The following is a 15,444-nucleotide window of genomic DNA, read 5'->3' as shown; positions in this document are numbered from 1 at the left end:
GAATCCATTGGATTTATATCCAACAGACCGTCTTACTTGGGAATTCCCGAGGGTGTTCACTATTTTGCAGGGGTAGGCTGAGGGTTCGGTTTCCCGTGGCGCAGTGTCGAATCTATTGGATTTATATCCAACAAACCGTCTTACATGGGAATTTCCGGGGGTGTTCACTATTTTGCAGGGGTAGGGTGAGGGTTAGGTTTCCCGTGCCGCAATGTCGAATCTATTGGATTTATATCCAACAGACCGTCTTACGTGGGAATTCCCGAGGGTGTTCACTATTTTGCAGGGGTAGGGTGAGGGTTGGGTTTCCCGTGGCGCAGTGTCGAATCTATTGGATTTATATCCAACAAACCGTTTTACGTGGGAATTCCCGAGGGTGTTCACTATTTTGCAGGGGTAGGGTGAGGGTTGGGTTTCCCGTGGCGCAGAGTCGAATCTATTGGATTTATATCCAACTACCATTACATAAGCCCTATTTGAGAATACAAAATAGTAATCAACTAATTAACTATTACATAGATCTGATACCCGTTCAGCAAAATACATCATCAAAATACAAATAAATCACCCCCTTGCCTCACCAGTCATAGAAGCAGCACTTGACTGTGCCTCACCAGTCATAGAATCAACTAATTCAAAAGCACCGCTCATAGAAGCAGCACTTGACTCAGGAGCATCACTTGCCTCACCAGTCCCATACCATTCCCAAAAATAGTTGTTTACCTCTCCAGGGGTGGGGTTGTTCTGAACGACAACGATGGTTCGCCGATTCCAGTCTCTATCAATCGCATTCACTGTCATCTTCTTCAAGGATTGAGGGAGAATGGAGTCCGGTACGGAAACATTCATCATCGCTATGTGATGTTGGGCTCCAAAGTACTGTCGGACGATCCGAAGAGGCAAGTAAAAGGAAGTGCTCTGGGAACCCATTATCCGAACGCACTTCTGGCCAGAAGTCTCGAGGACTGCAGAGGAAATGGGAGCCCATGGGAGAGTCCACTCAATGTCCTTACTTTCGCGACCCTTAAGCCATATAGCCCAACTGTCGTGATCATTGAATGAAACCAACACCTCCCGAGTATTAAAACTCCTCGTCCAGGCTCGTCTTGGCAAAGGTGGTGGAGCCAAAATTCGTAATCTCTCCACTAGCCAAACCTAAATAAAAAAAAAGTTAGAAACAATAATTATCCATAACCAAGTACATCATTCAAGCATTTTTAATAAACCATCCAATACTTACATAAAGAATGACGGAACTTCCCAAGAAGTCAGATCCAGTAGATCGGCGAGCACTATCTAGGCTATCAAAAAGTTCCGCTAAGACAGTAGGAGCTAGATTTGCACCTTGGCGAACTTGATCAACCAAGTCTACAAAATATAATGGAATCAAGTCTGATGACTCTGATCGGCCCGGAAAGAGAAACATTGGATAAGCACATAATGCCAATGCATTTTCACGGCAACGACGATACTCCATATCCAGTTCTCTACTTGGTGAAAAGACTTGTACTAGCTTATGCACGAAGATACTACTTGCCTGACGGTAGTGACGTAGGGACTTCTGTGGCACGCCAATCAGACGGCTCAATGCCTTATCATATCCTTCCTTAAAGGAAGGCTTGAATATGGGACCATCAGGAGAAATGCGGAGCATCATGCAAATATCTTCATGAGTCGGACAAAGCTCTTGCATTCCAAAATGAAACACATGCGAATTTGGATCCCAACAACTAATTGCGGCACGAAGCAAACCCCAATCGACACAGACAGCGGCAATATTGCGTAAGCTGCATAGGCCCACCGTGCTAAGATTAACTCCTTCCACTTGATGCAACCCATTGATCCATGCCAGTAAACCATTGTTGAAGACTTCAGCCATACCGCTCGCCATCACTCGTAAAGGCCCCACGTAGGCTCGTATGTACTCTCGTACTTTTATCAAATGACAAAATGATAATATCTTATTAGCTCAAAAGATAAGCTAATAAGATAGGCCACCGTCTGCATTGAATATCAAATTATGGCTGGGCTAAAATCATTTCCCTTAAATAATTTCCAACACATATCTAGGGAAATGACTAGGCTAAAATCACTGCCAAATGAATGGTTGTACAGAGATAGATACTAAGTCAGAGACAATTTGAGTTTGTACAACACTACAACTACATTCAATTTGAGTCAGAGACAAAAAATCAGCAATTCAGCACAATCAATCATAAACAATATTTGATAAAAATATTCAATCATACAATCAGCTCATTCAATCTAAAGTCTAAAGTCTAAACTAATATTCAATTTTGAACTCAAACTCAATTCTCAAATTCTAAAATTAATTGGGCCTAAATGCAATTTTGAATCAGTAAAGTAGTAAACAGTAAACACTTTTGGAATCAAAATTCACATCTCATGTAGTGTGTGTCAAGTGTCAACTACTCAACTGTCAAGTATAGTTTTTTCCAAAAAGGACAGTGGGGCTAACTTCCTAGGATGATCCAAAATTCCAAATTCCAAAGTTCCAAACCATTTGTTGGGCAACTGAATGTGTACCCATTGATCAAATCAGTTTCATAGGATGATCCTAGTATCCTACCATTTGTTTTTCAAAAAAATTATAGATCAGAGGCATAGTTGGCACATGTTAGATTTGATAAGGGAATATTCATCAACATGATATATCCTTTAAACTGTAGGAAAGCAGAATGATATGCATAGATTGAAGATGAAGAAAAAACATCTTAAAGAACATGGGAAAAAGTGAAAAACTTAAAAACAGCTATCTGTGAAACTTAGGGAATTTTTTGATTTTTTTCACTCAAGAATTCGAGGTAATGCATGATGCTCGGAACTAATAGCATCATGAAGAACATAAGCAACTTTGTATTTGACAACATTATCTTGAGTGTCATCCTATCGAGAGATCGGGGTACAACCGTACAACACATTATGGCCCGACAAATGAATGGTTTGGAATTTTGGATCATCCTATCAATTGGGGCTCCACTGTACTTTTCAAAAATGCTGGATTAAATTCCAGAAAATAAGTAATAATTCCCAAAAAAACAATTTAAATGGAGAAAATTGTGCAATAATTAAAACATGGTAGTGCCAAACCCTTTCACACATGGAGAAAATATGGAGAAAATAAGTAATAAACCCTTTCACTGCCAAACCCTTTCACACAACCCACAACCCAAACCCAAAAGCCACTGTGCCAAACCCCACACAAATCGTTTAAGGGAGGGGTGAGAGAATGGTGTGTGAGATGGTTTCTCTCAGAAACCATCAGAAACCATCCACAGAAACCGTGTGAGGGGGCAGGGGGATGCTTTTTTAGTTTTTTCAAAAAAAATGAAAAAAATAAGTACCTGCAAAGTTCTTCACTTCCCTTCTTCTTCTCCTCCTTTCCGGCGGACGGTCGGACGGCAGGGACTGAGAGGGGCGGCGGAAAGGAAGAGGAGGAAGAGGGAGTTTCGGTTTTTTTAGGGTTTGAGTCAAAAGACTCAAAACCCTCGTTTTATAGCGATTTTTAGGTTTAAAATGTAAATTACAAAAAAGCCCCCACTAAAAATACCCCCCCTTTAAAAAAAAATGGTCAACACAATATTTTCATATCAAAAAGTCGAATCCCATCACTTAAAGAATGGATTTTAAGTAATGGGAATCGCGGTTTTTATTTTTGTGATCCCCGAATCCAAATTAAGAAAATCGCGAATTTTATTATAATAAAACGCGTATCCCAAATTTTAAGTAATGGGAATCACGGTTCGGATTCGCGAATCGGAGATTCGCGAATCCCCAACCCCAGGAACGAATCCTGCTTCTCTGGTTGAGACAGCGGAACATGGTGATCTGGGAAAAAAGACCTACCATACCGATTATGCGGAAGGCGAAATGGACTCCGCCGCATGATGGATGGCTTAAGTCAAACTTTGATGGCAGCTCTCTCAGCAACCCACATAGGCAGGGATTGGCGGACTTATTAGGGACGCCGATGGGCGGGCTATCATGACCTATTTAGGCTCGGCCAGGGTATGTGATACTAACGAAGCGGAAGCGAGGGCGCTTCTCTTTGCACTGCAACGGTACGCCAAAAATAATTTGGGGCCGCTAATCGTGGAAAGAGATTCTGCTAATACTATTGCCCTGGCCTCGAGTCGATGTTGCCGACCTTGGAAACTGCACAATATATTGGATGAGATTTGGGACCTGATCAGGGTGATCCATCCACAAATTTGTCATAGGCAGAGATCGGCAAATACCTGGGCGGGTGAATTGGCGAAAGAAGGTGATGCCGGAAAATACCTAATGTAGGGAAAATCCTACACTCCTAATGGGATTAAGGCTTTAGGACAATTTAGGGCTTATGCGGAAATTAAAAGAACACTTAACAACTTACCTAGGGCCGAATTAACTCCTAATTAATCTATGGGCAGTAGCAATAATGAGACTTAAATAGCATAAATAATTGTAAAGATTGTAATTAAGCATGAACTAAACCTTATACAAATCAATCAAAGCGATGAGGATTCGTTAGATGAATTGATAATAGAAAGATTAGTCCAAAACTAGGCCTACGCATGCAACCAATTAAAAAAACTAAAAGATAATGTAATTACCAATGAAATAGATGTCACACAAGAATGAAAATAATATCCAATCAGGAAAAAATAAAAAAAATTGTCCAGCAGTAGTAAAAAGGCTCAAAACAGTCCAGTTTTGGGTTGTAGGGGTATTTTGGTAATTTGGCAGATCTGTGATTTTGGTTAATGCTGCTGTCCAAATTTTAGGTTAAAGCTTAGAAGGTAAAAGAAAGTTAATCTAGGGTTTAGGCTTTGATTTGATGATAGGTTTAGGCTATGGATCTTTAAAAAGGGTTTTTGGGTTTGAAAATGGTGCAAATTTTCAATAAGGCTCAAAAGGTGTTTAAAGTTAGGGTTCTTGGGTGTTTAGGCTAAGGTTTAATCATAAAAACAATCCTTCAAAGTTTCGAAACGAGATCTTGAAGAACGAGAGATCTATGGATTTTGGGTTTTTGTATTTTAGGGTTTAAGAACAAAGAAAAAATGAAAATTTGATTTATGAAGCTTCTTTGTGCTGGATTGATTGAAGAAATAAAAGATAATAGAGGGGAGGAGATGAGAGAAGATGGTTCCAAACCACCAAGAGGAGGAGAAGAATAAGTCCAAGCCATAATAGCTCTCACAAAAGAGTCACATCTGCCAATGTAACAGTACGAGGTCCCAAAGAAGGGAGAGGTTGGAGAGAAGAAAGAATTATAGTATTACCAATCATATGGTGGGATGCTCCTGAATCAATGAGCCCATGTCCCAGAAGAAGAACCAGAGAGAAAATAGGAGGGACTACCTTTCTGGGCAAACGTGGCTACTGGCTCTTTTCCTTTGTCCCGAAGACGGAGAAGCTCCTCATATTCCGTACGAGGGATCACAAAGGACTCAGATGTAGATGGAGCCATAGAAGAAGAAATACGATCAAAAGCAGCAGCAGAGGCATTCGCAGGCCTGTATAGACGAAGCTCGGGATGTAAGTCGTAGCAATAATCAACTGTATGACCAATCCAACCGACAGTGAGTGCAATGACGGCCCCCACGACCACGGATGCCACCATCTCTGCCTCCCCCTGACTCACGATCACCCCCACCATATGAAACATGAGCAGATCCATCCACTAGAGGATCACCAAACTGAGGTACCCGCATACGCTGGACACGGGAGAAGGCCTCTGCGAGTGTGGGAAGCGAACCAGAACTAACAAGCTGCAGACGGATCTGGAGATAGTCAGGGCCCAAAGAATTAAGAAACCGAACTACCCGCATCTCTTCCTGACGCTTTTTGAGAACCTCAGGATCAACAGTAAAGGGCAACAATAAGTCAAGCTCCTGACAGAGTGCAAGGTAATCATTGTAGTGGGATCCTACAGGTTTGTCTCCTCGCTGAAGTCTAAACCAATCTGAAAACCGATCACAAATACAAGTCAGATTATCCACTCCTGAATACATCGTAGCCACATGCTCCCAGATTTCCTTTGAGGACTGCAGATACATCATAGACGAAGCAATATGGGTTCCATACAACCCGATAAAAAGGAGCGAACCACAGCATCATCCTCACGCCACTGATCATATGTCGAGTCAGTACGAATCGGAGGAGAGCGCTCAAGAAAACTGATTTTTCTACGACCAAGTAGATAAGTGTAGACTGCCATATTCCACGGGGGGTAATTTGTCCCATCTAGTTTTATTGAAGTCATTTGAAGGGGAGGCTCAACATGGGTAGCTAGACTGAGCAGTATACGACGAAGAACGGCCCTCAGCAACCTTGAGAGTCGTAAGTTGCTGAGCGGAGGGCTCCACAGAATCCATAACAACAGTCGACAAACAGAACAACCAACAAGTATACTTCAATCACCACTGGCAAATAAACAAATAGAAAGCCTCCACAAGGCATTCAACAACCTATTGCAATGCCACAGTAGCCCTAACAACAGACACAAAGAGACAACAAAACTCCAGCCAACAAACACAAGAAGACGATCACCAACAATAACCACCACAGCACCCCCACGACGAAACGACCAAAGAGAGGCTACAATACACGTGGCCAACCATCCACACGTAAATCACCACCAACAACAGATGAACCATCCAACCTCATCAAACCACCACCAACAACAACTATGGTGCTGATTTAGATCATGGATAACGGAGCGAACCACAATTACCACAAACCACAAGTTTCATAATATAGAGATAAGATACGATTTAGGTCATGTGTAAAGGGGACCTAAGGATCGGAATCACAAACGAGAAAGAAAGACAAGAAGGAATTGGTTTAGGGTTTGGAGAAAAAGAACGGAAGGTAGGACAAAAAAACTAGGGTTTTGTGAAAAAGACAAAAAAATAAAAATTTTGGGGAAATAATTGGGCGAAAATGAAGAGGATGGGGTATGGGATATTTGGTTAAAGTTTGGGTTGGAAACCCCAAACGGTTAGGGCTGAAATAGAAAACCCAATGAAAAATTGAAAAAAAGAAAAGAGGTACAAAGAAGAATAAAGGATCTTTATTGTTGATGTGAATCTCTCACACCAACCGCTTTGATACCATGTTAACTTACCAACTTCTCCAAAAGCTTAAGCTGTTGGAGAAAGGCGTTATGTATCTTTTATACTTTAACACTCCCCCGCACGTGTGGCCCACTTGGCAAACACGTGGCACATGTGGTCCCACTTTGGGCCGACCATCGCATGTGAATTTTTGCTATCCGGGAGGTTTGAACTTGAGACCTTTGGCTCTGATACAATGTTAGAAACCTACATGATGATGGTTGAGATAGAAGGAGGGGAGAAGAAGTATGAGAGAGAGAAAGAGACAGAGAGAGAAACTGTGGAGGGAGAAAAAGGCGTAATTGAGAGAGAGAGAGAGAGAGAGAGGATGCGTTAAAGAAACCCACTCTCCCCAATACGCATATTATATTAATATATATGTAGAAGACGAAGATGCCCTTGCTTGGGCGTCAATACATTTAACAGTCCCCATAAAAGTGGAAAAAGAGAGTGAAACTATGATGTAATGTTAATATTTATTTGCATATTTATGTAACAATAAGTTGATGTGCAATCACTATAAAATCAAGAGAAAGCATGGAAAATAAACGAAGGACTTCTAATGTCACGGACTCATGGTCTCTCAACCTGCTTCTAATCTTAGCCAAAGATGGCATGCAATCCCTACTTCTAACCTCAACCATAGAAACTGACATGAAGTCCTCACCTAGTTCTATTCAATGTGGAAAAAAGACGAGATAGGTGACATTCGAGTCGAGAACCATTCTTTACATGTTTGCTATTTTCCAGTGCGAAGAATGAAAAAACAAAAAACTTGAGAAGACTGCTTTTGCAATCCTAACCCACGACCTTCGTTTCTTCATATTCCACCTTTTAGGAGGAAAAAGCGTGTATTTTTCGAAGCATTGCGAAGTTGATTTGGACGATTGTCATTTTCTTTTGTTTGCCCATTTCACCTGCTTAGAAAGAGGGAGAATGAGAATCTTTGCCAAATGAGGATGAAGTACATATGTTGACATGTATTCCCCACCTACTTCTAATCAGTGATGGGTGGATTCGGATTCACGTGTCGGGATCCGACACGGATTCTAGTTGTTGGATTCGGCGAACCCCCAAAGGTAGGATTCAGATTCAGTAATTTTTAAATAAAACAAAATTTTCAAAATTTAAAATTTATATATATATATATATATATATATATATATATATAGAGAGAGAGAGAGAGAGAGAGAGCGGAAAAAGATTGTACGCTCGAGTGTACCAAGCTTATGGTTCGCTCGAGTGCCCAATCACATGTGAGCCCACTTTGTTAGAATGATCCAAAGCATTCATTTGAGAGGCTCTTACATAGATGGGGTGTGTACCAAAAATCAGCTCCCTAGGATCATCCTAACCCATGCATTTGTGGAGGTCAAAATGGACAGACACTGTGTATCCACAAATCTGCCCATTTTTGCCTTCCACTTTTGGAGGGGTTAGGATGATTCAATGGAGCTGATTTTTGGTACACCCTATCTATGATAGGGCCTTGCAAATGAATGATTTGGATCACCACAAAAAATGTGGGACACATGTGATTGGGCACTCGAGCGTACCATAAGCTTGGTACGCTCGAGCGTACAATCCTTTTCCTCATATATATATATATATATATATATATATATATATATATATATATATATATATATATATATATATATATATTTATTTATGAATTTTTTTTTTTTAAAGTTTTTAACGAGGATCAGAGAGAAAAAGGGCGATTTCTTCTCCCCCCTCCCTAGGTCGATGGAAACCCTAGGGAGGGAGGTAATTTCATCTCTCTCTCTCTCTCTCTCTCTCTCTCTCTCTCTCTCTCCTTTTTAGTGTTTTCCCCTCTCTCGCTGGTCCTCTCTCCCTCTCTCCTTTCCTGATCTCTCTCTTTCTCCCCCTATCTCATTTTCTTTCATTTTTCTGATCTCTCCCTAATCTCTCTCTTTCTGCTTTTTCCGTTCCCCCCTCTTTCTATCTCTTTGGTCTCTCTTTCTCTTAGATCTATCTCTTCTACTTTCTGATCTCTCCCTTGATGGGCAAGGGAGGTGTTGGTGGCCAGATGATGCCGAGAGTTGGACAGATCTCACAGGGGATGCAGCAATGGTGGTTAGAGGTGTGGAATGGACGGATCTGGGTCCGAGTGGGCCGGATTTAAAGGGGAAATGATAAGGAACTGGGTAGGGTGGGCTGGTGAGTCAGAAGTGGTGGACGTGGCCGGAGTACGAAAAAGGGTGGCTAGATTCGAGGGAAAAAGGGAAGAGGTTGGATGTAGAGGTGATGGTGGAGAAAAAGTATGACGGAGGATGCGGACGACGGTACTGAGACGACCGGTTATTCCAAACCCTCCTCTCCCTCGTGAAACGCGGAAGGCAAGTGGGATGTCGGAATTGGTGCGGCGGATGACCGGCAAAATGCTTTGGGAAGCCGTGGGTTGCCGGATCTGGGTCCGTGTTGAGTGGCGGAGGCAATGGGTAGCCGGAGATAGCGTTGGGGTTGCTGTCTGGAGTTTGGGAGGTAAAAGATGGGTTTGATCGAGGTGCAAGGTTAAGGCTAGAAGGGCCGGGGTGTTAGGTTAGGATAGTTGTTTTGGGTTGGAGGTAGTTAGCTGGGAGTAGTGACAGGCGATGTTTTTGTGACTCTATCCCCGCTTGATTCTTTGTCATCTTGTATCTGCTTCAGGTTTTTTGTTTTGTACTTGACCATCTCGGTCCTTTTCAATATAATGACTACCATTTCTTTTTAAAGGTACGGGTTGGGATTTCAAATAAAAAATGTTTAAGAAGAAAATACATTTAAAGGGAAAATATATAGGATTCTCATTTCAAAAGAGACAACGATGAATCGGATTCTCCCGAAAAAAAAGGATTCGTGCGGGACACGGCTACGACAAGAATCCGGGTGTGTCCCACATGAATCCATGCCCGATTCGGATGTGGAGACGTGTCAACACGGATTCGACGGAGGGAGGCAAAGAATCCATGCAACATAGCTTCTAATCCTAAGCAAAGAATATGGAGCAAAAAACTAAGAACTTACCTATTTCAAGCAGCAAGTTGCTTAGCGGCACAGATGGCGACTTATTCAACGGAAGGTGATGACAGTCACTAGGTAAGTCCTCTTCTTCTTCGTCTCCTTCCGATGGTTCGAACTAGTTCAACTACTTCAAGCAGAACCGTTTTAAACTTGCCCTTCTTCGATAGCAATGCTTTACAACACTTCTGCACTTTTCTTCCGTGGAGACTGTAAAACAAAACAACTCGAGAAGAGTGTGTTATGCAATCCTAACTTACGACACTTGTTTCTCCAAATTCTGCCTTGTGGTAGTAAAACATATATTTTTCGAAGCAACATGAAGTCGTTTCAGGCCTTCTCAGTATCTTGTGTTTGCTCGTTTCATCCGCTTAGAAAGAGGCAGAATGAGAAGCTTTGCCGAATGAGGACAAAGTGCATTTGTTAACCTGAATTCTCCACCTACTAATCTCAGCCAAAGAATTTGGGGGGAAAAGCAACGTATCTCAGGTAGTGAGTTGCTTCAGGCGGAAGGCAACTTGTTGAGCTGAAGGTGACAACATACGCTAGGTAAGATCTCTTTCTTCACCTCTGGTGGCGTCTTCTTTTTCTAATGGATTGAAATATTTATAGACTTTGTTTGCTTCAAGTAGAAGTTGTTCAAACTTGTCCTTCAAAATGGTATCCTTTTGAGCAGCTTCTCGGATGAGTTCGACATGTTGCGAAATCCACAACATTAGTACGAAAATTTTCATATGACCTGCATTGCCGTGGTGTCATGAGGCTGAGTCTAATTGGACACAGACTCCAAGGTTTGATATGTAGCCTGTGTATACAGTTATGACCTGATGTCATGCGTAAGGGGCACTTATTTCTTATGTACATCCCCCCACTATAGATCCTATTTATGCTAGTAACTGAATTACACTCAATTGAAGAAAACCTGTCTAGCATTAGTATGGGCCTTTCAAAGGCTCAGGCACTATTTGTTATCATGGAAAATCTTTCTCATATCTCGTATGGATCCGATGAAATATTTGTTTGAAAAACCAGTCCTGATCGGTAGGACCGCTCGTTGGTTGCTGTTGCTAACAGAATTTGACATCACATATGTCACCTGGAAGTGTCAAAGGTAGAATCATTGCAGAACAATTAGCTGATGCACCTACTGAAGAGTGGAGTCTCAGGTTTGGTATCCTGAATTCCAAAATCTTTTTGTTTGGTACGTGTGCTCCGGATTGATGCGAGCTTTGAGATTGTCTTCTGTGGGGGCAAGATGAGCATGGTGTGAAACTCTCTTTCCTTATTTAGTTATGTTAAAGTATAGAAGATTACTTAACGCCTTCTCCAACAGCTTAAGCTTGTGGAGTAACTGGTCGTTTCACATGGTATTAGAGCAAAGGTCTTGAGTTCAAACCTCCCGGATGGCAAAAATCCACATGCAATGGCCAAACCCAAAAGAGGGGCCACTTGTGCCACGTGTAGGCCAACCCTACAAAGAGTGTCCACATGTGAGGGGAGTGTTAAAGTATAGAAGATTAAATAACGCCTTCTCCAATAGCTTAAGCTTTTGGAGCAACTGGTTGTTTCACAAGTTATAATGATATTAGAATTTTCATCTGCCCTACTTTTGGGCATTAGCTGACTAGTGGCAAATCAAGGCATCCCAAACCTTTTAGTACCTAAGGTACTCTTCACTAATGATCTGAGTGGTTCGTGACCATCTTAACTGGAACAAACATGTCATCACTTGATATTGATTGACCATGAGTCATATTTTTTTTTCAGAGTTTTGTTTCATTTATTGGTATTGAAATTAGCTTTGAAAATATATTTGCTTTCACTGTGCTTCATTTTTTATTTTTCTGATCTCTGTAGAGCTTCAAGATTAGCTTTGCCTTAATTGGGTAATTTGATGGAAATGGATGCTATTTTTTGGCTGATGCATCGATTTCTTGTATTATTTTTTCCAGGAGATATGGGAAGCAATCTGTAAATTCCTGTTGTATCCTCACTTGTGGCTACGTAACATATCCAACCAGCTTGTTGCGTTTTATTTTGCGACTGTATCAGAGGCTAGCAGATTGGATCAAGAAAAACTGAACCTAGGAACTTTGTTAATGATGAAGCCAAGTAGATTATTTGCAATATCAGTTTCACTATGCTGCCAACTTAAAGCACAGTCAATTGATGATGTGGCAGGCAATCTCATCACACAAAATTTAGTGTTTGCAATATGTGGTCTGCATTCTTTTGCAAAACAAAGAAAATTCCGAGACTGCCATGAGGTTTTCTCTAATCTTGATCCAAGTGAAAATCATCATTTTCATAATTCTTTGGAATTGCTTGGTTCAAGGAAGGGAAGTAGCATGCTCCAATCTCTTACCAATAGTGATGTGACTGGCACTGCCATACTAAAGGAACAAAATGAAGACGACAATAGTGAGAACTTCGCGTCATTCCTAGTTGCACTTTTGCTTAAAAGAATGGGAAGGTTGGCACTTCAAATGGAGAATATTCAGGTATGTATATTGGGGGTTTGAGAATTAAGTTCCTTTATTATAGGGCTACTTAAGATTGTTAGAAATCCATTCGGACACGTTGACTGGATAGTACCTCACAAAACTTCCATTTTTTCTGCGTACTTATTTTGTGAAATTTTAAAACATGTGTGCCATGCTCATATGTGAAAACATTTGCATGTTTAATTTTATACCGTATAATGGGTGCAGATGAAGGTTGTCTTCAATTGCTTCAGAATGATCTCATCACAGATGGGTTCGGAAGGTTGCCATGACTATGCAGTGGATATGCTGGTATCGTTATATAAAGTATGCGATGGATTTGCAGGGAAAGTTATTGCCGGTAAGTCCTTGTCAGTTATTTTACCAGTTTATTTGTTTATCTCCATAGATAGGCTGCAAGCCAAAATGTTTCTCCATTATCCTAGCCATTATTATTGTGGGATGTAAAATGGACGGCCTAGAAACTTTAAAAAAAAAGATACTCTTGAAAAAAATGGAGTTTTAGGATTGTACAATGCATGAGTTTTTTTGTGCTTGACCTATCTATTGTACGCCCCATCAGATGAATGATTTGGATCACCAAACTGGTGGACCCCACATAATTTTGCACTAATTGCTGCCCAGTATTATTCCTTTGTTGAAAGTATGCAGATATCATAAAAACTCTCTATGACCTGCCTGTATTCATTTTTATAGTTATTTCCATGTTTAAAGAGAGGGCGAGCCTTGGCGCAATGGTAAGGTTCCTCCATTGTGACCTGGTGGTCACGGATTCGAGTCATGAAAACAGCCTCTCTGCAAAGCAGGGTAAGGTGGCATACATCTAGCCCACCCCAGACCCCACAATGGCGGGAGCCTTGTGCACTGGGCCGCCCTTTTTTTCCCTGTGTTTAAAGATTTAAATTCTGATATGGTGAAGATTATTAAAATTCTTATTGCGTAGTCTGTCTGCATTGGATGTGCTTCCTGACAATTTTGGGTCTTATCTTATTCAGATGAAGTCAAGCAATTAGCGGAAGAGGTTCGTGATAGTATACGTGGAATATTAGGCGTTGAGAAGTTTGTTCAAGTTTATAATCTGATCAGAAAGAATCTTAAGGCTAAAAGGGACAAGAGGAGACAGGAAGAAAAGCTCATTGCTGCCATTGATCCTGTCCGTGATGCCAAGAGAAAGCTGAGAATGGCAGCTAAACACAAGGCTAACAAGCGGAGGAAAATAATGACAATGAAGATGTGGAAACGGTAAAGGTACTGCATCTTCGCCCCCATGGACAAAGGATTCAAGAGTGTACAGTTTGTAAAGTTCTAACCTTGCCATTCTGTTTTAGTTAGGTATTTATACTTTCTATTTGAAGCAGCTGGTCATGGGTAGGTTCCCTGATCGCCTCAAATACAATTTTAAAGGGTGGGCGATCAGGGATTTTTGGATTATAATCATCTCTAGATGCGATTTTGTAGGGCAACTGTAGAAAACCATATATTATATATTCTGTCTGTGTAAGACAGTTGATATCAGTATATGATTGATGATTTTTTGACTCATCGGAAGGTACTTTTGAATTGAAAAACATGTGTTCTGCTTCTGTTAGATGATTGATATCAGTTATATGATAATGGTTCACGATGAGAAGATTGAGATGTTTCCTATCATTATTATGTCACTATTTTTTTCTGTTGTTGTCTTGATCAGAATTGTGATTGAAACTGAAAGTCTGGCCTTATCATCCACTTATGTTGCCATCTCTAATCAGGTACTCGTGTTAATTGGAGTTTTTATATGGTGCACTCACAGCAAAAGTTCCTGCGGGGCCCACATGTATGGATGATCTGAACCATTCATGTGTTGGTCTCTATGGTATCTATGCCGCACACCAAAAAATAGCTCCATAAAATGATCCTATCCCTTCGATTTGTGGAGATTTTTGCACCATACATCAAAAAATCGAAGGGTTAGCATCATACTCCGGGGCCCAATTTTTAGACATTTCAAATCTACGGCGGCGGGTCCAGCCCATGAATGATTAAGATCATCCATTCATGTGGGCTTCATTGTTCTTTTTTCTCGGTGCAGATGCACTTGTGTTCACCATATAAAACTCCTGTTAAATGAGAGCTCAATCCATGTGGTACATTTCCCATATTTTTTCTCCCGTTCTTAAATTTTTTTTCTTCTGCTTGGGAGAAAGAAGGTTTTTGCATGCCTGATGCATTGCATCTGGTAAACATAAAAATTTGTGCACTTCAAGAGTTTCTTAATCTTTTGTCCTTCTCATGCCTCTTTTTGGAGCACAACATTAATTTAGACTTGAATGCCTCAGTATCCGGGGCGCGTAAACCAACTGGATTTCAAGCTAGAAGCATAGATTTTTGTGGATGTTAATTTTGTATGTCTTAGAATTTGTTTTCTATTAATCTTATGCTCTTGAAGATTAGGGTTTCAATTTGACCAATATCTTGATGTCGCAGATTCTTAAAACCTTTTTTTATCTTAAACTCTATGAAGACTGGATTTTGACAGTAACATCTATCCACAACAAATGCACAGAAACCTCTAAAAAAAAAGGAGAAAGAACCCTACAAACTTAATGTAACTAATCACATCTCTATTTCGGCCAACAAAATCCAACTCTACGTCACATCCACCCACACCACTACCACCACCTAATAAAAACAAAAGAACCCAAAAAATATCAGAAATCGAAGATCATCCCATCATGAAACCCACCAATGAAGTCAACAAAGAAGAAGGGTAGATCTGAGTCTCTCCAAAAGGCAAGAACAAAAACTGATGGAGA

The 15,444-nt window shown here is 40.8% G+C and overlaps 1 protein-coding gene across 1 annotated transcript in view; it reads left to right on the top strand.

Annotated features, from left to right (window-relative positions):
* LOC143849844 (ARM repeat superfamily protein) overlaps positions 1 to 14,299 on the top strand; it is a 78,164-nt gene extending 63,865 nt beyond the window's left edge. The window contains exons 31-33 of the mRNA XM_077359109.1: positions 12,098 to 12,646; positions 12,857 to 12,989; positions 13,645 to 14,299. Of these exons, the coding sequence (XP_077215224.1) occupies positions 12,098 to 12,646; positions 12,857 to 12,989; positions 13,645 to 13,895 (933 nt within the window). The 3' untranslated portion in view covers positions 13,896 to 14,299. The remainder of the gene's footprint in view (positions 1 to 12,097; positions 12,647 to 12,856; positions 12,990 to 13,644) is intronic.
* The last annotated feature ends 1,145 nt before the right edge of the window (positions 14,300 to 15,444 follow it).

Source organism: Tasmannia lanceolata, unplaced genomic scaffold (assembly GCF_043159265.1).
Source record: "Tasmannia lanceolata isolate RefF3 unplaced genomic scaffold, GAP_Taslan_0.1 ptg000018l, whole genome shotgun sequence".
NCBI classification, from domain to species: domain Eukaryota; kingdom Viridiplantae; phylum Streptophyta; class Magnoliopsida; order Canellales; family Winteraceae; genus Tasmannia; species Tasmannia lanceolata.
Note: the sequence above shows the minus strand (reverse complement) of the source record. Positions and strands in the feature narration are given on the sequence as shown.